Source organism: Pelophylax lessonae (genome assembly GCF_965119305.1).
Source record: "Pelophylax lessonae genome assembly, chromosome: 8".
NCBI classification, from domain to species: Eukaryota; Metazoa; Chordata; class Amphibia; order Anura; family Ranidae; genus Pelophylax; species Pelophylax lessonae.
In genome coordinates, this window is record NC_138775.1 from 144,096,139 (window position 1) to 144,122,714 (window position 26,576).

Sequence of the window (26,576 nt, forward strand, 5' to 3'; positions counted from 1 at the left end):
ATTTTATTGAGATACAGTGCCTTGAAAAAGTATTCACACCACTTGAAATTTTCCACATTTGGTCACGTTACAACCAAAAACTTAAATGTATTTTATTGGGATTTTATGTGATAGACCAACACAAAATGGCACATAATTTTGAAGTGGAAGGAAAAATACGATTTTTGTAAGATCTTACTGTAAAATCTTTTTCTCTGATGTACATTGACAGACGCAGACTCATCTTCATGAGCTGTGTGGGTTATGCTGCCACCTGCAGGAGTAATCTAGGCAGTACGTTAGTACAAAGTTTTTACATATACACGCAGAAGGGGCTCTGTCCCTCCAGACATAACCCAGCACATCAATTTAGTTGCAAGCAGTGAAGACAAAAAAACACATCTCCATCGGAGGGGCAGGTGCTGTGTCTGTCAATAGACATCAGAGAAAAAAGATTTTACGGTAAGATCTTACATCATACACTATCGTCCATTGACAGATGCAGTCTCATCTTCATGAACTGTGTTGGACGTTCCAAAGCAGTATAGGCATGAGGGGTGAGAAAGACACAACCAGAAAGTAACGTAAATTCCTAAAGGCCAAACCTAGCCAACTGGGTAACGTGAAGCTCAACCAAACAAGATGAGCTCACCCAGGTAAAAGACCCCTAAGAGAATAAGAAAAAACATTCTCTTATGAAACAGCAGCCTGCAAAACCTTGCGGCTAAAAGAGGCATCCGAAGAGGCCAACAAATCCACCTTGAAACATTTTGTTACGGTGTGTACAGACGACCAAGTCGCTACCCTACAAACTTGTAGAACAGAGACCTGATGGCGAAAAGTCCAAGAAGCACTCAGCGCTCTAGTAGAATGCGCTTTCACAGGGAAAGGAGGAACCTGACCCGTGAGTGAATAAGCCTGAACAACCGTCTGCCTGATCCATCTCAAAATGGTCGCAGCAGATGCAGCCAAACCTTTGCAAGGACTGTCTGTAAGGAGAAAGAGAGAGTCTGATTTTCAAAAGGACTCAGTAACCGTCAGATAAACCCTTATCGCCCGAACCACATCCAGAGAGTGCAAGGCAATCTCTTTGGGACGTTTAGACTTATGACATAAGGAAGGAAACTCGATGTCTTCATTAAGATGAAATCCGACACCACCTTAGGGAGAAAAGACGGTTTGGGCTGGAGGACTATTTTATCCTTGTGGACCACCAAATAAGGCAGACAGGATAGCGCCGCCAAATCAATCTCTGCGAGCAGAAGTGATAGCCACTAGGAAGGCAACCTTCTGTAACAAGGAAAGCAGAGAAATCTCCCTAATATTCTCAAAGAGAGGCTTTTGAAGAACAGAATTGAGATCCCACAGTGGTAACGGGATCTCCTCGGAGGAGCCAGATGACGCACCCCTGAATAAAAGTGCAAATCAAGCCATTAGTAGCCAACTGATAGTACCCAACGCCAAGCACTGCTCAACCCCTTTTCCTCTTTTTGTTAAAAAGGCCAAAACCCTAGCAACAGAAACCAAGCGAGGGTGCAGTTGCAGCGATTCACACCATGAAATGTACGATTTCCACGTACGATGATAGATCTTCCTGGATATCGACTTCCCGGCCTTCAAAAGAGTCGGAATCACTGAGTCAGAGACACCTCTATCCTTTAACACCTTGCTTTCAATAGCCAAGCCATTAAAGCCAGCAACCGTAAAGCAGGATGGAAGATCGGTCCTTGAGATAGTAGATCTTCCCGCAGAGGAAGACGCCATGGAGAATCCACGACCATTTTTATCAGCTCTGCATACCAAGACTGCCGAGGCCAGTCTGGTGCCACCAAAACGACCGGAATGCCTTCCATTGCCACCCGGCAAAGAAACCGCGGCAGGAGTATGAGCGGAGGAAAGGCATAAATCAGCCAATACTGGCTCCAAGGAGCCACCAGAGCGTCTGTGGCGTCGGCCAGAGGATCCCGAGACCTGGTCACAAACCATTGAACTTTTCTGTTGAGACAAGACGCAAACAGATCCACGTCCAGGGTCCCCCACCGGACACACAGGAGATGAAACACCTCTGTATGAAGGGACCATTCCCCTTGATCCAACACCTTACTACGAGGTAATCCGCCTGCCAATTCTCCACACCCGGAATGTGGACTGCGGAAAGAGCCGGAATATTGGCCTCCGCCCAAATCAAAATCTCGGCCACCTCCTTGGCCGCCAGAGCACTCTTGGAGCACCCTTGATGATTGATGTAAGCCACGGCCATAGCATTGTCCGACTGAACCTGAATTGGAGAGCCGCCTAGCCGACTCATCCAGTAAAGCAGGCAGAGCTTGATCGCTCTCAGCTTCAGAATATTGTTCGGCAAGGAAGACTCTTCCTTCACCCAAGTCCTCTGGACACAGAGCTTCCCCAGCACTCCACCCCAGCCTGATAGGCTGGCGTCCGTGGTGACCACCGTCCAAAACACCAGCAGGAAGGACTTGCCCTGGCACAGGAGAGGAGACTGGAGCCACCAAGAAAGAGCCGCCTTTGTAAGATGGCTCAAGCAAATCTTCTGATCCAATGACCGAGGATCTCTGTTTCATTTTGCCAGAATCTGTTTTGCAAGGGTCTCGAGTGAGACTGAGCAAACAGGACTGCTTCAAAGGTCCACATCATCAGACCCAGGGCCCGCATGCAAGCCCGCAAGGAGGACTGATCGGTCTCCATCAGAAACCTGACTGCATTTTGCAGCTTCCGAAGTTTGTCCAGGGGGAGAAAGACCCTCGTCAGAGCAGAGTCGAGAGTCAGCCCCAGATAAGTAACCCATACTGAAGGCGTCAGGGGAGATTTTTTTAAATTGATCGTCCACCCGCATTCCTGAAGGGTCTGAATCATGATAGAGACGTTGCCCAGCAGATCTGAGTGGGCGTCTGCTCGCAACTGGAGATTGTCCAGATATCCCACAATTGAGATACCTTGCTGACGTAACAATGCCAGCACTGGGGCCAGGACCTTGGTAAATACTCTGGGAGCCGAGGCGAGACCAAAGGGTAAAACCACAAATTGAAAGTGCTCCTCTGCCACCGCAAAGCGGAGGAATCTCTGGTGTCCCTCGAAAATGGGGACGTAGAGATACGCATCTTTGAGATCGATGGAGGCCAGAAAATCCCCCCGATTCAATGAGGCCACCACCGACCAAATGGACTCCTTTCTAAACTTTTGCACCCGCACAAAGCAGTTCAGAGCCTTGAGGTTTAGAATTGGGCGCACTTTGTCCTCTTTTCTGGGCACCGTGAACAGGTTTGAATAGAAACCTTGAGAGCGTTCCTGCTGAGGAACCGGCACAATCACCCCTTGAGACAGGAGATCTTACACAGCTTCCTGCAGAGCTTTTAAACGCTCTGGAGAAAGGTGAAGATCTGACTGGAAAAAAAAAACTGTCCCCTGGTCGGGACCAGAATTCGATCTTGTACCTGAAACAAATCAGTTCGTAAAACCAGTCGCCCTGAATGAAGGAAGTCCAGGGTTCCTGAAAGAAGCGCAGGCGTACCCCCCACCCCTGAGCCGAGTGAGGGCGCCCCTTCATGCTGAAGAGGACTTGGCAGCAGTACCTGACTGGCCGGCCTTGGGCTTGCCCTAATGCTTTTTAGCCCCTCCAGAAGCCCTGAATGGCTCACCTTTTCTTGCGCCCTGGAGGCACAAAAAAACGCTTGTGAGCAGAAAAAGAAGGACCCCGCTTAGTACAGGGAGTCTTACCCTTGGAGGATTGAGGAAGAAGAGTACTCTTCCCGCCAGTCAAACCCATGATCAACTCATCCAATAAGTCACCAAACAAAAGCTCTCCCAGAAAGGGGAGGTCAGCTAAGGCCTTATGGAAGCTTGGTCAGCCGACCAGCTCTTTAGCCAAGCCATGCATCTCAAGGCAATGCCCACAGCCGAAACCCTGGCCACCAGGGGAGCCGCATCCATGGACACATCACACAGGAACACCAGAGCCTGGATCACCTGGTCCAAAAGTTACAGCTGTTCTGGAAGAACAGTCTCGGGGTCCAAAGACTCATGCAAACCCCTAATCCATCAGTCACCGTCTGTGAGATTAAAATAGATACAAAACACTGGTGTGTAAAAGTCCACCTGTGTGTAATTTAATCTCAGTATAAATACAGCTGTTCTGTGCAGCCCTCAGAAGTTTGTTAGAGAACCTTAGTGAACAAACCGCAACAAGAAAGGCCAAGGAACAAACCAAACAGGTCAGGGATAAAGTTGTGGAGAAGGTTAAAGCAGGGTTAGGGTATAAAAAACATATCCCAATCTTTGAACATCTCACAGAGCGCTGTTCAATCCATCATCCGAAAATGGAAACAGTATGGCACAACTGCAAACCCACCAAGACATGGCCGTCCACCTAAACTGACAGGCCGGGCAAGGAGAGCATTCACCAAAGAAGCAGCCAAGAGGCCCATGGTAACTCTGGAGGAGCTGCAGAGATCCACAGCTCATGTGGGAGAATCTGTCCACAGGACAACTATTAGTCGTGCATTCCATAAATCTGGCCTTTATGGAAGAGTGGAAAGAAGAAAACCATTGTTGAAAGAAAGCCATAAGAAGTCCTGTTTGCAGTCTGTGAGAAGACATGTGGGGGGCACAGCAAACATGTGGAAGAAGGTGCTCTGGTCAGATGAAACCAAAATTTAACTTTTTGGCCTTAATGCAAAACGCTATGTGTAGCAGAAAACGAACACTGCACATCACCCTGAACACACCATCCCCACCGTGAAACATGGCGGTGGCAGCATTATGTTGTGGGGATGCTTTTCTTCAGCAGGGACAGGGATGCTGGTCAGAGTTGACGGGAAGATGGATGGAGCCAAATACAGGGCAATCTTAGAAGAAAACCAGTTATAGTCTGCAAAAGAATTGAGACTCGGGTGGAGGTTCACCTTCCAGCAGGACACAACAATCCTAAACATACAGCCAGAGATACAATGGAATGGTTTAGATCAAAGCATATTCATGTGTTAGAATGGCCCAGTCAAAGTCCAGACCTAAATCCAATTGAGAATCTGTGGCAAGACTTGAAAATTGCGGTTCACAGACGCTCTCCAACCAATCTGAGCTTGAGCTATTGTGCAAAGAAGAATGGGCAAACATGTCTGTCACTAGATGTGCAAAGCTGGTAGAGACATCCCCAAAAAGACTTGCAGTTGTAATTGCAGGGAAAGGTGATTCTACAAAGTATTGACTCAGGGGTGTGAATAAATGCACGCCACACTTTTCACAGATTTATTTGTAAAAAAAAATTTGAAAACCATTTATCATTTTCCTTCCACTTCACAATTATGTGCCACTTTGTGACACACTATCACATAAAATCCCAATAAAATACATTTACGTTTTTGGTAATCAATAAAACCCCACGAGCAACCAGGATGAAATTAATTGCTGCAACCACTCCACTATCTCACAAGTGCAATCACAATATATCAAAACATGCTGCGCAATCAATAGTGAAACAACCAGTGATCAAATATATAAATAAATAAGTAAATATCATAGAAGTGAAAAAATTAAATACCATCAATAGTGAACAATTACATAAATAAATGAATATTAGTGTAAGCAAACATGTACAAAAATCTGTAATGTGCAAATAAGTCCCAATGTATGAAGTGTTGCCACTTAAAAAATCGATTCTTCAAAAGGTGCCAAATGCTGTGAACATGCAGGTATAAAACCACACAAAGTGACAATGTGCTCCAAAAGTGCCACAGTAAAGAACAAAAACCCTTGTGATCGGGCGTTCACATTATCACGTGTGACTTTGCGATTAAGCTCAGTCAAAAAAACGCTTAATGCCTCCCTGGGCTGAAAAAGGATCAATTGCAGGGTGAGTGAGGGAGACCTACAGGAACCCCAACAGACATACCAACATTCGATATGGAGAAGAACAGGATCGTTCTGCTGTGTAGAAAAAAACTATCTTCACAGGAACAGGAAGTACCTGGGTCATACACTAGAGTAAAGGCCTTGCTGCTCCCTGCTGTCCACTGTTCGCGGACTCCGAGAAAATGGCCGCCCAATGCATTCTTATGGGAAAACCACAAAAACATGGCCGTCCATGCACTTTAATAGGAATTTTTGCAATATTAGCAACTATTTAACCGTTGGCCATATCAATAATGAAAAAGAGGCATCCCTCCCTGATAGACAAAAATTGCCAAACAGGCCAGAAGGGGAGGAGGTGGGACTTTGAATAATGCCAAAAATAATGTAATCAATAGGAACAGTGTTAAATAAAAAGTTATAAAATGTATTAATAGGAGTTAAAACATCTCCACAAAGTGGGATTTCAATGACAAACGGTTAAACAACCACATAAGCAATCAAACCCATATAGCACATCACAGCATGGGCCTGACAGTGTTAGTGCACAGTCGAGTACAGTCCCATTGGTTCTTGTCCAAAGGCTAAGGTAGGGACCTTCTTGAAGGCGGAGAGGGAGGTCTTGGGGGAGCCTGGCACATACCGAGAGGCAAGGGGAAGCGAGGGGTACCCAAGGGTCCGACCTTCCCAGGGTGGGGCCCACGTCCGCCCGAGACCGCCAGAGCTATGGGGGGACACTACTCACTATACCAACGACATTGGGTGGACGCCACTCTGGACAGACTACATCTCCACTTGGGGTGGGGGTGCTGATGGCTAAGGGGTACACTGCAACTCTGGTCGAACTAGGTCGTATGTGTCCAGGCGAGCTGTTTCACTAAAGGGTCAGCCCCTGTCCATTGGGGCTCTGTCGTGGTGAGGCCTAGCACTGGGCTATCCTGCACACGCTCGCTGGTCGGGCTGGGAGACCTTATGGATCTAGGATATCCAGTCCAAAACCCAGTCCGGCTGTTGAATGCAGCTCTCTCAGTAAAAAACTAGCTAAAAAGTTAAATTTTTTAACAAAAGGTCCCGTTAAAATAAAAAAGACAAGCTAAGACTGAAGTCCCAGCCAGGAACTAGGTCCTACTCCTAAACTAGGCAGAAACAAACAGAATGAATCCTATAGCAGAGTGAGTGGGTATATGCCTGCAGGGACTGCCCCATAGGCGTGGTAAAGCTTTTCCTGCCTAGTGTCCTACTCCTGTAGGGCGCAGCATAAAAATGGTCAAGATGAATATGGAGCTGTGTCTGTCAATGAACGATAGAGAAATTGCTATTGTATAAGAGAGGCCAGATATTTATGATGATCTTTATACTTTGTTCCTGCAATACTAAAGCTGGCTAACAACTGATCCAGCTTCGTCTGGTTCAAGATGAACCATCCAAAACTTCATTTTGTGGGTGGCTGTGTTGACATCCTCCTGCCTGACATCCTTTAAAGAGTTGAAGCCAGACAAAAAAATGGTCCATTGCATAAAAATCAATCATAACAGCAGTGGCCGATTCATTAATCTGTGCTATTTAGGGCCCATTTACACTTGTGTGAGTTGTCCTGTGACTTAAGACTGCAAAGTCAATTAGTTTCAGTATTAATTACAGTAATAGGAAACACAAGGGCAATATAAGGACACTGAATTTCAAAAGAGCCAATTTCCCAAAACTGCGCTCTCTGGTAGAAAATATCAAATGGGATAGAACCCTGGGAACAAAGAACACAGAGGAAAAATGGGAGTGCTTCAAAAGCATACTTAACAAAGGGATTGACCAGTGCATTCCAAAGGCAAATAAATTAAAAAAAACAAAACTAAACCCTGGGTGGCTAAACTCCAACATAAAAATGCATATTAATGCTAAAGGAAAGGCCTTCAAAAAATACAAGACTGAGGGGTCATTGGCAGCATTCAAGCATTACAAAATGTGTAATAAGATAATGTAAAGACGAAATCAGGGCGGCTAAAATAGAACACGAGAGACATATAGCGGAAGAGAGTAAAAAGAACCCCAAGAAATTCTTTAAGTATATAAACAGTAAGAAAGCGAGGCCAGAACACATTGGCCCCATAAAAGACGATAAGGGAGTTTTGGCCACAGAGGACAGGGAAAAGGCGGTAGTGTTAAATAAATTCTTCTCTTCAGTCTTCACAAAAGAATCGGGGGGGCTACACTAACCCAGGTTGTAAGGCCAAACTAAACAACACACCTCAGGGAATACCGCCATGGCTAAACTAAGCATGCCTATATCTGATGGGCAGGATGTGGAAACCTTACAAGCGGACCTGAACAAAATTATGGGGTGGGCAACTACATGGCAGATAAGGTTCAATGTTGAATAAACATAAATGTAAAGTAATGTACCTGCGTGCCAGAAGCCAGGAAGCAAGCTACTCAATGGGGGGGAACCTCTGGGTGAGTCTAGGATGGAAAAGGACCTGGGGGTACTGGTAGACCACAGGCTTGGTAGTGGCATGCAATGCCAAGCCGCTACAAGCAAAGCCAACGGAATACTGGGATGTATAAAAAAAGAGGATTCACTCCAGAAATAAAGAGATTATTCTCCCACTATACAAGACTCTGGTCCGGCCACAGCTGGAGTATGCTGTCCAGTTCTGGGCACCGGTCCTCAGGAAGGATGTGCTGGTACTGGAGAAAGTCCAGAGAAGGGCTACAAAAATAATTAGGGGAATGGAGGACATCAGCTATGAGGAAAGACTACAAGCACTGAATTTATTCTCTCTGGAGAAGAGACGATTGAGGGGGGATATGATATCAATGTACAAATATTGTACTGGAAACCCTAGCATATGGAAAAACCTATTCAGAGAAAGGAAATACAATAAGACGCGTGGCCACTCACTAAAACTAGAGGAAAGGCGGTTTAACCTTAAAGTACGCAGGGGGTTCTTCACTGTAAGAGCAGTAAGGATGTGGAATTCTCTTCCGCAAACAGTTGTATCAGCAGGGAGCATTGATAGTTTCAAAAAACTATTAGATGGGCACCTTAAAGACCACAACATACAGGGGTATACAATGTGTGGTTAACAGTAGACACACACACACACATCATAGGTTGAACTGGATGGACTGATGTCTTTTTTCAACCTCACTATGTAACTATGTAAAAAGTCGCATGACAAGTCGTACTCCATGATTTCCAATGAATACCATTCAAATATGTGTGACTTCAAGTCACAATGACTTCAACATAGTCCCTGCACTATTTTGGTCCGACTTTGATGCGTTTTGAGGTAAACAGACCATAAGATTACACAGGCATTGCATCAGGTCCAGTGAAAATCGCGGTAAAATCACTGCAAAATTGCCGGACTTTTAGGTCGCACAAGTGTGAAAGGGGCCTTAAGAGTGGGTAAAAGAATCTACTGAAATGTTTTGGTCTAACCAGCCTTTTTGTGCAGTCTAATGGCTGACTATAGCAAAGGATGAATTGCTAATAATGATAACAAGTACAACGACATTTTCCATAAGTAGAGGATTTCCACTTTCTTTAGATGTGCTATAGAGGGTAATCCTAACAAAAGCAAGACATACTTAACATACTAGCACAAAGATCTTCATTAAACAAATACAGTGAGTTATTCTATAATGTAGGTTTTTTTGCAGTAGGACAAAGCATATACTAAAAATGTCTTTTAGTTAGACAAATAGTTTATATATATATATTTGATTTTATTTTCTATTTCACAGGTAACCAGCAGGTAGGTTTATCATCATCTTTTCACATTTTTTTGTTTCCTATTTTAAAAAGCCTGTTTCCAAAGCTAAACATCCCAAGTTTGAATTAAGCACTACAGTTTACCTTGTTTAAGAAAGATATTACACGATTCTTGATTTCTTCTGAATTCATACTTTGTGTAACAATTTCTTCATAGCTGGTTTCCTATAAACAGTTTTAATTCAGTTAAAAGAAAAAGCAGAATACAGTAGAACCTTAACTGTGTCTTTATTTACCATTTGTGATCAAGAAAGATCAGTCTTACATATACAAGAATAGATTGCAAGCTTAAACAAAAACAGTGATTCCACACAGCACTAAGTATTAATATCAATCCATAGACCTGTGCAGCACTAGACTTAAAAAAAAAAAAAAAAGAACTATTAATATGGCAAAGTAAAAAATACTAACAAAATCCCCAAAGATACGATGAATACCTCGAAAATTTACTTCAAAGCTTAAGAGGTCTAAACAACTTTTCTTATATGAGGGTATATCATTCAGGTCTGTATTATCTTTATTCCTCTGACATACATCCACCATTGACAATGCAAGGTTGAACAGCAGAACACAAAAGATGACCTATAGTGCTCACTGCATGGATTTATCTATAAAAAAAAAGGATTAAAATACACATAAAACCGAAAACATGAATAACTTGCATATCACATAGCAATTCTGCAGCTCATCACAAGCTTTCTGGTACAAAACGTGATGGTCTATGGTTGATGTATATCAGAGGAATAAAGATGGAAGACAGACCTGAAGCTGTTTTGACCGGTTAGGAAGCTTTGATGTCAATTATCGAGGTGAGCAGACTCACGTTACATCGGGTGAAGTGTATTTGGCACTTTGTGGCAGAGGGGTGTAACTATTATAGGACTGTATGCAGGTTGCGTTATGAACTTACATTGAAAGAGGATCTTTTCCCATATACAGCATACAAAATATATATACCATATACATACACTAACAGTGAGGGGGAAAAAGTATATGATTCCCTGCTGATTTTGTACGTTTGCCCAATGACAAAGAAATTATAAGTTTAGAATTTTAATGGTAGGTTTCTTTTAACAGTGAGAGACAGAACAAAAAAAAAATATCCAGAAAAACGCATTTCAAAAAGGTTATGAATTGATTTGCATTGTAATGAGTGAAATAAGTATTTGATCCCTTCGCAAAACATGACTTAGTACTTGGTGGCAAAACCCCTGTTGGCAATCACAGAGGTAAGACGTTCTTTCTATTTGGTTACCAGGTTTGCACACATCTTAGGAGGGATTTTGTCCCACTCCTTTTTGTAGATCCTCTCTGAGTCATTAAGGTTTCAAGGCTGATGTTTGCTATCTCGAACCTTCAGCTCCCTCTACATATTTTCTATGGGATTAAGGTCTGGAGACTGGCTAGGCCACTCCAGGACCTTCATTTGCTTCTTCTCGAGATATTCCTTTGTTGCCTTGGCCATGTGTTTTGGGTCATTGTCATGCTGTAATACCCATCCAGACCCATTTTCAATGCCCTGGCTGAGAGAAGGAGGTTCTCGCCCAAGATTTGATGGTACATGGCCCCGTCCATCGTCCCTTTGATGCAGTTAGGTTGTCCTGTGCCCTTAGCAGAAAAACACCCTCAAAGCATGTTGTTTCCACCTCCATGTTTGACGGTGGGGATGGTGTTCTTGGGGTCATAGAACACCTCCGCCTTCAAACAAGGTGAGTTGATGCCAAAGAGCTCAATTTTGGTCTCATCTGACCACAACAATTTCACCCAGTTCTCCTCCGAACCATTCAGATGTTCATTCGCAAACTTCAGACAGGCCTGTACATGTGCTTTCTTGAGCATGGGGACCTTGCGGGAGCTGCAGGATTTCAGTCCTTCACGGCGTAGTGTTTTGCCAATTGTTTTCTTGGTGACTATGGTCCCAGCTGCCCTATCATCATTGACAAGATTCTCCCGTGTAGTTCTGGGCTGATTCCTCACCGTTCTCATGATTATTGAAACTCCACGAGTAGCTCCTGGTGGAGAGATTGGAATCTGATTGATTGCTTCTGTGGACAGGTGTCTTTTATACAGGAACAATACCAAGCAAAAGTGAGCCAGCAACTCTGTTTAAATCTTCCAATACTTTACGGTCACCCCTTAGTGAGTAAAAACAAGGTGGCTAATGCATTTCGGCAATGAGCCTTAATCACAGCACACACAACATATGAAGAAACATTTATAAATATAAATATATATATCTAAATATACACACACACACACACGATAGGAGACTCCACCCCCACACCAATCAATTAGTAATTAACTTGAGTGCTGTGGTGACCAAAAGGTTAAACAGCTGTTACAAAGATTGTAGGAGGGAAGTGGTCTCCAATGTGTGTTAATTAAAACCGATAACAGCCATAAGAATATACGTATATAATATATTAAGATACATTAAAATACATAAAACATACACAGGTCATATAATAATTCACTTAAGAAAAAAAGATCCACATGAGAACGATGATTCATTTTTAAACACAACCTTGTATGGAGGTTAAATATACCTCACAAGATAGGAGCCTATAGTGGATGTCAACCCCTCGAGAGGACAAACCAACCCTTTCCAACCCCTGAAAGGTAAAAGAAGCCATATCTCCATGGTGCACAATTAATATAATCCCTAACTGAGAATTCTGAGAATTCTTTCCCAGTTGCACATGAAACAACAGTTCTTTGCTGTTTGGAATGCCTATTACAAAAACGACATGCATTGGTACCACAAATATATCAACCAAAAGTTTGTAACCAAGCTTTATGTGAATGTTTAGATTCTATTATACAGATAACTCCCTTTAAGAGTGCACTCCTAATCTCAACTCGTTACCTGTAAAGAAGACATCTGGGAGCCAGAAATCTTGCTGATTGATAGAGGATCAAATACTTTTTCAGTCATCAAAATGCAAATCAATTTATAACTATTTTGAAATGCGTTTCTCTGGATGTTAGACTGATCATTCCTTTCTTAGTGAGAAAGATTTGCTCTCAACGGTAACCCTGATAATGGTGCCACATCCCATATATAGATATAGAACAAAGATCTGTTCCCCTGGTGGTGGGACTTTTCAGGCACTCAAATGAATTTACAAAATATAATGTACAAAAATATATTTTATTGAGAACATAATAATGAATTAAAAAAGGCAAACAGTAATTTACATTACATATGGTGCAGATGACATGGGTACTATAGCAGAAGAAACCCAACGCGTTTTTAAGTAAACACTTCTTCAGGGGTAAATCTGACTTTATAGTAATTTTTCTATAGTAGACTCATAATTAGTATATCAACTTGTTATATACACATAAAAATAAAAAATCTGTAAATATCATGTACATTGATTCTTACTGTTATACACCTACATCAACTGTGTTATGTGACGTTTACACTGTTTGCGGATATATTAAAAGCAACCGGACCTTGGGAACCTGCGTGGTGGGTCAAGGTGAGAACATGAGTCCAAAAAGAGTAAGTATCCCAGTAAATCACCCAAGGCAAAAATTCCCCAGGAGGGGCCTGTTGGACAGCTGAAGTCCAGTAAATATGAAGCCCTAGTGAAAAAGAGTAGGGAGGAGAAAAGGTTTTTGAATCCAAGAATGCATATAAAAAGCAAAAAAGAGGGGAAGAAAAAACCAAGGAAAAAGAAAAAAATATATAAAATATATATAAAAAAATATAAAAACAAGAGGGAAATATGAGAAGTGGATGAGAGAATCCAATGCATATCTACAGATCATCTCTTTAATGTGGGAAAGCTAAACATTACCATGGAAAATAATGCAAAAGTCTATATGTGGGCACCTCCATGTATATATGCCATAAGTATAATGGTAAAATAGTACAACCTAAAATAAAGGTGAAAAATGCTAAGGTTGTTCAAAAGAGATGAGGGGTATCTAAAAAAGTCATAAAAAGGATCTCAATATTAAACAGTAAACCAAAAAAGCAAAGTAGGGGAAACTAAAAAGTGGAAGGAAAATAGCTAAATATGGGACAAGATGATAAATATATACAGTTGTATTCAAAATTATTCAACCCCCCCCCCCCCCCCCAATGCTGTAAAGGGTTTTAGGGAATTTAGTGTACATTTGTAATTGTATTCAGAATGAAATCCTACAAGGACTTCTTAAAGAACCATATGCAACTAAAATGACATGAATTGGTTTTGTAATACAGTAGTAAATGTTTCTTTTGTGAATTCTTCATTGACACAATTATTCAACCCCTTAAAGACTACCACTCTGAAGAACAGAGGTTCATTGAAGTGTTTTCAATCAGGTATTGAAAACACCTGTGGATGTCAGGGAGCAGCAATAAAGCCTAATAAGCACCAATTAGGCAGCTTTAAAATGACTGTGATACTCAGCTCCTTCTAGACATTTACTGGTGTGGTTACAAACATGGTGAAGTCAAGAGAATGATCCAGGAAGACAAGAGAAGAGGTGATTACTCTTCACAGGAAGGGCAATGCCTATAAGAAGATTGCAAAGATGTTAAACATATCAAGAGACACCATAGGAAGCATCATTCGCAAATTCAAGGCAAAGGGCACTGTTGAAACGCTACCTGGTCGTGGCAGAAAGAAGATGCTGACTTCGACAGCTGTGCGCTACCTGAAGCGTAGAAAAGTCCCCGTGTGACTGCTGAGGAACTGAGAAAAGATTTGTCAGATGTGGGTACTGAAGTTTCTGCTCAGACAATACGGCGCACACTGCGTAATGAAGGCCTCCATGCCAGAACTCCCAGGCGCACCCCCTTGCTGTCTCCAAAGAATAAGAAGAGTCGACTGCAGTATGCCAAAAGTCATGTGGACAAACCACAGAAGTTTTGGGATAGTGTTCTGTTGACTGATGAAACAAAATTAGAACTGTTTGGGCCCATGGATCAACGCTATGTTTGGAGGAGGAAGAACAAGGCCTATGAAGAAAAGAACACCTTGCCTACTGTGAAGCATGGCGGGGGGTCAATCATGCTTTGGGGCTGTTTTGCTTCTGCAGGTACAGGGAAGCTTCAGCGTTTGCAAGGTACCATGAATTCTCTTCAGTACCAGGAGATATTGGAGGACAATGTGATGCAGTCCGTCACAAACCTGAGGCTTGGGAGACGTTGGACCTTTCAACAGGACAATGATCCCAAGCATACCTCCAAGTCCACTAGAGCATGGTTGCAGATTAAAGGCTGGAACATTTTGGAGTGGCCATCACAGTCACCAGACTTAAATCCAATTGAGAACCTCTGGTGGGACTTAAAGAAAGCAGTTGCAGTGTACAAGCCTAAGAATGTGACTGAACTGGAGGCTTTTGCCCATGACGAATGAGCGAAGATACCCGTAGATCGCTGCAAGACACTTGTGTCAAGCTATGCTTCACGTTTAAAAGCTGTTCTAACTGTAAAAGGATGTTGTACTAAGTACTAAGATTGAATGTCACTTGGGGTTGAAGAAAACTGATAATGATGTGAGCACAGAAAAGACATTTGTGGTTATTTCATTATAAATGTTATGTTATATTTGTCTGACCTACACGTGCCTCTTTGATTTAATTGTAAGAAGGATGACTGAATGATCAAAATCAATGTCAAACTGGCCAAAACAATCAATTTCAGTGGGGGTTGAATAATTTTGAATACAACTGTATATAGTTGAAGAGACTGTTCTAGACCGAATATTTACCCAGGTAGATGTTGCAGAGTAAATAGACATGTTCAGAACTTATGAATATAAGGGGTAATAGAGTAAGTACAACATTGAATTTACCTTATAATAGTATGGGAGTTATATTGGCATGACCTCAGCTCACGGCAGGCAGTGCATTAATGCCGGCCAGCGAGTGTGTTTAGTATTACCAGTAATGAGAGTATTGGAAACAGCTGCTCTTGCACGTATTGATGACAACTGAGTCAGCTGGGCTCCAACAAGGTCTTCCTGAGACGCCGGAGCTCGGCGCCGCCCCAACCATCCGCGCATGCGTCAATGGAAGATTCCCACTGACACGGAAGCTCCCCACTGACACGGAAGCTCTCAACCACCGTGCGTTCCATGGCGGAGAGAGGTAAATAGAGCATGCGTGGAATGCTCTAATAGGGGCAGACGTTCATAAGAACGGTGCCCTTTCCGTGCCAGGCTGATCAAAGAGGGCAAGAACTACTGAGGAGAGTGCTGGGAAACTGGGATCCATAAGGATAAAATAGCATGTTAAACATAAAAACTTACAAAAAAGGAAAAAAATAGATCTAAGGTATTCACAGAAACTGCTGTGTTAATACTGGCAACATATTGTGCTGTATGCACCTTGATCCACCAGTATGGAAAAACCCACAGTGCGGCAGTAACAACAATATAGGTAAGGTGAGAATCTACATCATAAATATAGACCCTGGTAGTATATCTAATAGCATAGATAAACATATACTATACTCAACCACAACCGAATAGGAAAAAATAATATAAATTACATATGACAATCAAATAATGTTTAAATATGTTGACAAGATTCTCTGATGTTGAAAAGAAAAATAATGAGGCAAAAACCAGACAGGTCAGTTCGTTTTTCCATGCCCCCTGAGACAAAACCATCAAGACATGGCTGGAAAGAAATCATTTCATTGAGGCCAGGGGGCTGGGTAGCTTTGCAGAAATGGATCTACCTTAGTTCCATTTGTAGAAGCTTTTTGTTCCAGTCTCCCCCTCTTGGATTAGGGTGAATTCTATCCCAAAATTAAGAATTTAATATTGGGGAACTTGCCAGCATGTACAAGAGTGGTGTGACGACCTAGGGGGAGTTCTGGGTTGCATGTTTTCATGCTTCTGATGTGGCGATATGCCCTTTTCAAGAACTCTAATTTGGTTTTCCCTACGTAGAAACAACCACAGTCACAGAGGAGAAGATATGTGCGACAGTTTGCAAAGTGTTTAGCCACAAATTTCTGGCCATTAGGGAGTATTGGATGTTTCTTTATGTACATGTATCTGCAATAATTGCAGCTGCCGCACATAAACGTGCCCTTATATTTGGAGGGGTCTGATGCATTGTCACCTCGAAACTCGCTCCGTACTAATCTGTCTTGGAGTGCTGGCACTTTTCTAAAAGTAAAATGGGGGGTTTTTGGAACATGGCATCCCAAAATGGGATCCATTGCTAGCAAATGCCAATATCTGTTGACGATTTTCTTAATCGTGAGATGTTGTTCAAAGAATTTAGTTATAATTCTCAACGTTTTATTGTCCTGGCGAGGAGAGGGGAACAATAATTGCTGTCTGTCCTTGTCACAGGCCTTTCTATAGGCTTTTTTGAGGGTGGATTTGGAGTAGCCTCTCTGCAGCAGCCTGTCCCGAAGCCCCACAGCAGCTGTCTCAAAAGTAGCAGTATCAGTACAGTTACGTTTGACACGTAAGTACTGGCTGTAAGCGGGGAAAAGGATCGGGACGCGGCGGGAGGGGCACCCCTTCCACCATCCCGGAAGGGTGATCTCTTGTCGAATCCACCGCTGGGACCACCCTTATCGGAAAGCCAACCGCCCACCGTTTAAAAAAATACCGGGGTTATGGCAGCTATCTGCTGCCATAACACCGGTATTTAGGTTTAAACTTAGGACGTAAATATACAATGGGCGGTTGGTAAGTGGTTAAACATTATTTGATTGTCATATGTAATTTATATTATTTTTGCCTCTTCTGTTGTGCTTGAGTATGGTATATGTTTATCTATGCTATTGGATATACTACCAGGATCTATATTTATGATGTAGGTTCCCACCTTACCTATGTTGTTGTTACTGCCGCACTGTGGGTTTTTCCATACTGGTGGATAAAGGTGCATACAGCACAATATGTTGCCAGTATTAACACAGCATTTTCTGTGAACTACCTTAAATCAATTTTTTTCCTTTTTGTACATTTTTATGTTTAACATGCTATTTTATCTTTATGGATCCCAGTTTCCCGACACTCTCCCCAGTAGTTCTTACCCTCTTTGGACAGCCCGGCACGGAAAGGGCACCGTTCTTATGAACGTCTGCCCCTATTAGAGCATTCCATACTATCCTTGTGCATTCCACGCATGCACTATTTACCTCTCTCCGCCGTGGAACGCACGGTGGTTGAGAGCTTCCGTGACGGTTGGACGTAGAAGCTGATCTTCCATTGACGCATGCGCGGATGGTTGGGGTGGCGCCAAGCTCCGGCATCTCAGGAAGCCCTTGTTGGAGCCCAGCTGACTCAGTGGTCAGAAATACATGCAAGAGCAGCTGTTTCCAATACTCTCATTACAGGTAATACGTAAACACACTCGGTTGTCGGCATTAATGCACTGCTTGACGTGATTATAAGGTAAATTCAATGTTGTACTTACTCTATTACCCCTTATATTCATAAGTTCTGAACATGTCTATTTACTCTGCAATATCTACCTGGGTAAATATTGTTTTATTCTTTCCTTTTCATGGATTTTTATTATATCAGGCTTCGGTCTATAACAGTCTCTTCACCTATATATATATATATTTATCATCTTGTCCCATATTTAGCTATTTTCCTTCCACTTTTTAGTTTCCCCTACTTTGCTTTTTTGGTTTACTGTTTAATATCAAGATCCTTTTTATGACTTTTTTAGATACCCCTTATCTCTTTTGAACAACCTTAGCATTTTTCACCTTCATTTTAGGTTGTACTATTTAACCATTATATTTATGGCATATATACATTGAGGTGCCCACATATAGACTTTTGTATTATTTTCCATGGTAATTTTTAGCTTTCCCACGTTAATGAGATGATCTGTAGAAATGCATTGGATTCTCTCATCCACTTCTCATATTTCCCTTTTTTTAATATATATTTTTCTTTTTCCTTGTTTTTTTCTTCCCCTCCTTTTTGCTTTTTATATGCATTCTTGGATTCAAAAACTTTTTCTCCTCCCTACTCTTTTTCACTAGGGCTCCATATTTACTGGACTTCAGCTGTCCAACAGGCCCTTCCTGTGGAATTTTTGCCTTGGTTGATTTACTGGGATACTAAAGGCCCATACACACGTAGCGATTGTCGGGCGTAAATATTCGGCCACCGGCCAATTGTCGGCTTGTTAGTATGATGCTTCCGACAACCGACTGCGACTTTTCGGCCGAACAGAATCTGGTGTGCAGGCTTTAAAAAATGGATTTTTGTAAGATCTTACCGTAAAATCCTTTTCTCTTAAGCTCATTGACAGACGTAGTCTTCTTGATTCTCAAGAGCTGGGTTATGTTGTCTCCGCAGGAGTAGGACTAGGCAGAAAGACAAAACGTTCTGGCTCCACCTTAGGGGCAGTCCCTGAGGATATATCCTCCCTCTCTCTGCTACAGGGAATCAGTTCTGTTTTAAAGCAGTACAGAGAATTTAACCCAACCCAACTCAATGATAGAGGGGCGGGTACTACGTCTGTCAATGAGCTTAAGAGAAAAGGATTTTACGGTAAGATCTTACAAAAATCCATTTTTCTCTATCGCTCATTGACAGACGTAGTCTTCTTGATTCTCAAGAGCTGGGACATCCAGAAGCAGTGCCACAAATGAGGGGTGGGATTGACAAAATCAAATCCAATCTAGAAGGCCCAACTGGTGCCAAACTAGAAGTTTTAAAGGCTCATTATAAACAAAGAATGAGACTAAAGAAAAATTTTCCAACGGAAAAAAACCCTCGAGGTAGACCACTGGTCTCCTCAAATTGCGGCCTGCAAAACCTTGCGGCCAAACGAGGCATCAGACGATGCCATTACATCAACTTTATAATGTTTAGTAAAGGTATGCACCGACGACCAGGTAGCCGCCTTGCACACCTGGACCACTGACGCCTGATGGCGAAAGGCCCATGACGCACTAAGTGCCCGAGTGGAGTGCGCCTTAACAGGGAACGGGGGCTCCCGACCCTTAATAGAATAAGCCTGTACTACCGTCTGTCTGATCCATCTGGAAATGGTCGCGGCAGATGCAGGCAACCCCTTTTTGGGTCCATCTGGGATCACAAAAAGTGAATCCGTCTTGCGAAACGAGTCTGTCGTTTTCAAGTATACCCTGATCGCCCGGACCACATCCAAGGAGTGTAAAGCAAACTCCCGAGGATGACTGGGCTTAGGACACAGGGAAGGTAATACAATTTCTTCATTCAGATGAAATTCTGAAACCACTTTTGGTAGGAAGGATGGATTCGGACGAAGAACCACCTTATCTCTATGAACCACCAGATATGGTGAACGACAAGATAATGCGGCCAGTTCTGACACCCTGCGTGCAGAAGTAATAGCCACCAAGAAGGCCACCTTCTGGGACAACGTGGGTAGAGGAATCTCCCTAATATCTTCAAAGGGAGGTTTCTGAAGAACCGACAACACTAAATTAAGATCCCAGGGGGGTAACGGCGCGTGCACTGGCGGAGCCAGATGTCGCACCCCCTGGATGAAGTTCCGCACCAAGGAATGAGTAGCCAAAGGCTTCTGAAAGAAGATGGCTAATGCTGAGACCTGACCCTTGATAGTACTCAAGGCCAGTTTCTGCTCAACCCCTTGTTGCAGAAAAGCCAATATTCGACTAATCGAATAAGACCGAGGACGGAACCCCAAAGGTTCACACCATGCAATGTAGGACTTCCATGTGCGATGATAAATCTTTCTGGAAGACGCTTTCCTTGCTTCCACTAGAGTAGGAATAACTGAAGCTGACAAACCTTTGTCCTTCAGCACCTGGGTCTCAATAGCCAGGCCGTTAAAGCCAGCGATCGTAAAGCAGGATGGAAGATCGGTCCCTGAGACAGTAGATCCTCCCTGAGAGGAAGTCTCCACGGGACGTCCGCCACCAGTCTGACCATGTCGGCGTACCAAGCTCGACGAGGCCAGTCCGGAGCTACCAGAATTACTGGAATTCCTTCCTCCTCTATCCTGCGAAGAAGTCTTGGCAGTAACGCGAGAGGAGGGAAGGCATATATTAGCTGGTATTGCCCCCACGGGGCGATCAGTGCGTCTGCGGTTTCTGCTAGAGGATCGCGGGAGCGAGCCACGAATCTCTGAACTTTCCTGTTGAATCGTGATGCCAACAGATCCACATCCGGGGTGCCCCACCGTAGGCACAACTGGTGGAAAACGTCTGGATGGAGGGACCATTCCCCCTGATCCAGGGTCTGACGGCTGAGATAATCTGCCTGCCAATTCTCCACCCCCGGAATGAACACCGCAGAGATTGCTGGAACAAATCGTTCCGCCCAGCGAAGAATGCAAGCCACTTCTTTGGCCGCTCGGACACTCTTGGTGCCCCCCTGGTGATTGACATAAGCCACGGCCGTGGCATTGTCCGACTGGATCCGAACCGGGCTGCCCTGGAGCTGCTCGGTCCAGTGAATCAGACAAAGTCTGATCGCTCTCAGTTCCAATACATTTATCGGTAACCTGGATTCTTCCGGGGACCAAAGTCCCTGGACAGATAACTGACCGAGAATTCCTCCCCATCCGGATAGACTGGCATCCGTGGTCACTATCGTCCAATATATTGGCAGAAATGACTTTCCCTGGCTGAGCATCGGAGACCGAAGCCACCAGACCAGAGACTCTCTGGTCTGTTTGCTCATTCGGATCTGATTGTCCAGGGATTCCGGATTCCGATTCCATCTGAGAAGAATCTCTTGCTGAAGAATTCGGGTATGGGACTGGGCAAATGGGACTGCTTCGAACGAAGCCACCATCAACCCCAGAACCCTCATGCAAGTCCGAAGGGAAGACCAGCTGTTGGACAGTAACAACTGGACTGCTGATTGAATCTTTCGGAGTTTCCCTACCGGAAGAAAAACTCTTGTCCTGACTGTGTCTAGAATTAGACCCAGATATTCGAGCCTCTGGGTGGGAACCAGAAATGACTTTTGCTGGTTCACCAGCCACCCGAATTCCTGTAAAGAAATCATAGTAATTTCTATGTTTTGTAGCAAGGTCTGAGGAGACTCTGCATGAAGCAGAAGATCGTCTAGGTAACCAAGGATCGATATGCCTCTTTGGCGCAGAAGTGCCAACATTGGGGCCAACACCTTTGTGAAGACCCGCGGAGCCGTGGCGAGACCGAAAGGTAACGCCACGAACTGATAGTGGTTCTCCTCTACGGAAAAGCGTAGAAACCGCTGATGTCCTGCGAAAATGGGAATGTGAAGATAGGCGTCCTTGATGTCTATGGACGCTAGGACATCCCCTGGATGCAGGAAGGCTGCTACCGTGCGAATGGACTCCATTCTGAATCTTCTTATGTTGACGAAAGAATTGAGTGCTCTTAAGTCCAGAATTGGACGCACTTTGCCCTCTTTCCTGGGTATTGTAAACAGGTTTGAATAAAACCCTTGAAACCGTTCTGTCCAAGGAACGTGGACTACCACTCCTTGTTGTAGTAAATCTGTGACTGCTCTCCGCAGATCTTCTAAACGATCTGAGGATAGTCGGATATTGGAAGGGAAGAATCGCGCCGGTGGGAGAGATCGAAACTCGATCTTGTACCCTGACCTTATGACTTCGCAAACCCATTTGTCCGGGATTCTGGAAAGCCATGGATCCGGGAACCGGCGAAGACGTCCCCCCACCCCAGTTATGGGTGGGGGCGCACCTTCAGGCTTTGGATGGTTTATCTTCAGGTCTGGAGGGGGCGGGCTTTTGCTTGCCCGACCAACGACCCCTGACGCCTCCTGCAGGAGCTTTGGAGGACTTAGTTTTTTCACCCGCGGGACGAAAAAACCTCTTGTGAGCAGAAAAAGAAGGCCCTCGTCTTTGACGAGTTCCTCTACCTTTAAAATTTTGCGGTAAAAAGGTGCTCTTTCCACCCGTGAGATCTTTAATGATCTCATCTAAGTTGGCTCCAAATAGACGCTCTCCTGAAAAGGGGATATTAGCCAATGCTTTTTTGGAACCTTGGTCGGCTAACCAACCTTTTAGCCACAGTGTACGTCTGAGAACCACTGCTGAGACTGATGCTCGCGCCAATAATGGAGTGGCGTCTAACGCCGCATCACACACAAACCGTAACCCCTGTATCATTTGTTCCAACAAATCTGATACCGCCTGAGGGACCTCTTCTAAGTCCCGGCGTAACCACTTGGTCCATTCAGTTACAGCCTGCGAAACCAGACCAATAGCTATTATAGGTCTGAAAGCTGATCCAATCAAGGAAAACATGGTGCGAGACATAGCTTCTATCTTGCGATCCACTGGATCTTTAAAAGACGGAGCGTCTTCTAAAGGAATAACCGTGGCTTTATTCAATCTAGCAATTGGTGAATCCACCACAGGTGGTTCTGTCCATTTCTTAATAAGGGTTTCCTCAAACGGATAACGCCTGTCAATGCGTTTAGAAATAGTAAAAGTGCGTTTTGGCAGACGCCATTCTTCTTCGATTGGATTGCCAAAACATTTGGGCAATGGAAAAACCTTCGCCACTTTGATGCGTTTTTTAGTCCCAAAAGGGATTTCAGTTTCAGCTATTTCTGATGGAATACCCTGTAACCTTAAGGTCTCTTGAACAGATACAATGAGTGCGTTTACCAACGCTTCCTCTCGGGCTATGGCGGATGCCGAAACATCCTCCTCACTGTCTGAAGAGACAGGACCCGAGACACCAATCCCAGATGAAGTACCTGCAACTGCAGAAATAGGCTCAGAGTCTGAGTCCGAGGTTTCAGATAATAAGGGGTTAGGCGGGGGTCGCTTTCTTGCGCCCTGTCCCTGACAAGCCACTTCCACCCGGGACACAAAAGTTTCCATAATAGCTGACAATGATTCAATTGTCAATGGGGTGCTGGAGGATCCCGCAGACCCCTCGAGGGGATCCGGAGGAGATACATGAGTGGCAGGGTCCATGTTAATACAGGACACCTTTGCCAGCAAAACAAAAAAACTTTTTTTTTTTTGTGTGTCTCCCCCTAGCGCAATAGCGCCCCTCAGAGTACCTGCTTCTCGATCCCACAGAGAGAGAGAGGGACCCCCAAGGCTCACCAACCGATGCAGTGCAGTTTCCAACCAACTGCAGTCAGCGTCTGTCTTACACAGACTGGAAGGAGCTGTTTGCTTTTTCCCGGGTAGAAGGCGTGGCTCCGCCCCCTGTGTACGCCTTCCGGCGTTCCCAGCTCTCCACGAGGTAGCTGGGCTCGCAAAACATGGCCGCCCCCATAGAAGAGACATAAGACTCCAAAAACATGGCGGCCGGCGTGACCTGAGGACATACATGCATTCGGTCTACGGCAAAATGGCGGCGGACCGCCGAAATCGTTTTCCCAGCACATCCACCTGCATCTCTGCTAAGAGGCGATATATGGATCTACAGAAGATACACTACACATAAGGTAGGATTATACCTCCTATGTCTGCTGTAATGTTACAGTCTGCTGGGTAGAGTGTTAGCTCTTAAACCAAGTCCACTTCCCACAAACACATGCTGTATTACAAGGGGGACTTGTAAGTATCAGATATATACTGACCATATATGGAGGGGCCCATAATACATACTGCCTCATAACGAGGAAAAAAGGGAACGTTTACTCACCATACCGAACCGACAGGCACCCTCTCTTCACAATACCCTCTCCACCGGGGTGGGGGTTTGTGGACCACTCCGGACGCCTCGACTCTCTGGTACCTGGCGTCCAAGCGAGACTTAACTCGCAAAGTCAGTCCCTTCACTGGGACTCCGTCGCGGCCGACCCAGCGCGGAGCTCTGGTCTGCACGCGCTCGTAGGCAGAAACCGGGGTGACCACTGGATCTCAACATCCAGCCCGTCGCCCGGCCCCGCATACTTACTTGAATATGTCGCGGCCGACCAAGCGCAATGCCATGGTCTGCGCGCGCTCGTAGGCCGGCTGGGGTGACCACAAGTGTCGCCCAGTCCGGCATTTTTGCTTGAAGATCTCACAGGAAAAAAACACTGGAGAAAACTACCTAAAAAATGTCTTTTTCTTAAAGAAAAAAAAGTCTTGCCAGGACCAAAAGATCCCAGCAAGGAACTTAGGTCCTTACTCCTGACTAGACAGAAAAAAACTGATTCCCTGTAGCAGAGAGAGGGAGGATATACCCTCAGGGACTGCCCCTAAGGTGGAGCCAGAACGTTTTGTCTTTCTGCCTAGTCCTACTCCTGCGGAGACAACATAACCCAGCTCTTGAGAATCAAGAAGACTACGTCTGTCAATGAGCGATAGAGAAATTTTTGTTGGCCAACACCAGAACGGCCGATTGTTCCTCAGTCAGTACAGAATTCGGCCGACAAAACAGCAGATGAGCAAGACTGGGCAGAGAAGAAAAAACACACAGAAAGTTAACCATCACATGATATCACTTCTGCAGTCGGCTGTTGTTGGCCGACAAAATTCGTGTGCAGTCTTTAGCACTTTTCAACCGACAGGACAGCACCGGACAAAAGACGGCCGATCGTTCGGCCGACATTCGGTACATGTGTACGGGGCTTTACTCTTTTTGGACGCATGTTCTCACCTTCACCCACCACACAGGTTTCCACGGTCCGGTTGCTTTCAATATATCCGCAAACAGTGTAAACGTCACATAACGCAGTTGATGTAAGTGTATAACAGTAAGAATCAATGTACATGATATTTACAGATTTTTTATTTTTATGTAGATGTCGTGGCATACCTGTCTCGCATTTTCTGGATACCTTATTGGCCTTTACAAGATACCTTGCTGGATATGCAGGGTGCCTTGACTGGCATTTAGAATGGTTATCTTAAAAAAAATGTCTTTTGAGTTAATCTCATTTTACTTTGAGTTCTTTACATGTGTCACTGAGCTTGCAAAGGCTAAGAATATATCAGATGACCGAAACAGTGGAAATTCCCTATCTCTCAGAATATCAACTCTGTCTGGACAGCTGACCACAAAGCCAATAATATCTTCTAAAAATCCCTTTGGAACTTTTATTGAGCGTCACCAAGAAATTTCCCTTATGACAGAGAATCACGATCTAGATTGACATAATGCTTACTATAATTAGTTGTTAACTTTGATTGGATAAAAGATGTTAATAACAACCCATTTCTTGTACGTCAGATTGTAATGACAAACCCATTTTTGAGTATATATAAACTCCAGAAACGCTGTAATAAATCAGGTCACTATGATTCAGCCATCTTGAGTCTTGTCTGATCTCATTATATATATAGCTATATGTTGTCTGATTTGGTATCACTGACTAACAGGTAACAGGTATTTTGTACCTGAGGAAAAATTCCACAACAATTTGGCGAGCCAGCCAGGAGAGGTGACGTCATCTGCGGACGGAGTGAGACATCTGGACTGCATTGGATACACTGAAAATATCTGGCCAGGTAAGCCCATTGTCTGCTTACAATGTTTTTCAGTCCATCCAATGACGTCCAGGTAACTCTGTTTTATTTTTGACGTAATACCCTCTTAAAGAACCTAAACCCTTAGTCGGTGTATATATTGCTACTAACATTTGTTGCGAAAGGTGAGGTTGGGTCAACCCTCACCGCTGTGGGTGTCTTGGACACGCAGGAACGTGACCCCCAGTTGTGTTCTGGTAAAGCGGTCTCATTTCGGAGTGTCCATTTGAGACGTAGCAAGCATTGAATGTATATGACTGTTTTAGCCTGACATTTCATATACATGTAAAGGTTTCTATCTCTATGTTATAGTATATATGTAAACATATGCATATGGTAATAGGCTGTTTTTAAGTCCAGGTCACAGAGAACTTGGAAGTTATAGGTAAGTCCAGGTCACAGAGAACTTGGAAGTTAGAGTTATCGGCTGTGTGAGGGCCGAAGTCCAGGTCACAGAGAACTTGGAAGTTATAGGTAAGTCCAGGTCACAGAGAACTTGGAAGTTATAGGTAAGTCCAGGTCACAGAGAACTTGGAAGTTAGAGGTAGTTATTCTATTTTTTGGATAACAGTGAAATGGGAAA

At 44.0% G+C, this 26,576-nt stretch overlaps 1 protein-coding gene across 1 annotated transcript in view; it reads right to left on the bottom strand.

Moving 5' to 3' along the window:
* FIRRM (FIGNL1 interacting regulator of recombination and mitosis) overlaps positions 1-26,576 on the bottom strand; it is a gene marked incomplete at both ends in the record, with an annotated part of 580,029 nt that overhangs the window by 99,223 nt on the left and 454,230 nt on the right. Inside the window, one exon of the mRNA XM_082265049.1 lies at positions 9,698-9,778. Coding sequence (XP_082121175.1) covers positions 9,698-9,778 — 81 coding nt within the window. The remainder of the gene's footprint in view (positions 1-9,697; positions 9,779-26,576) is intronic.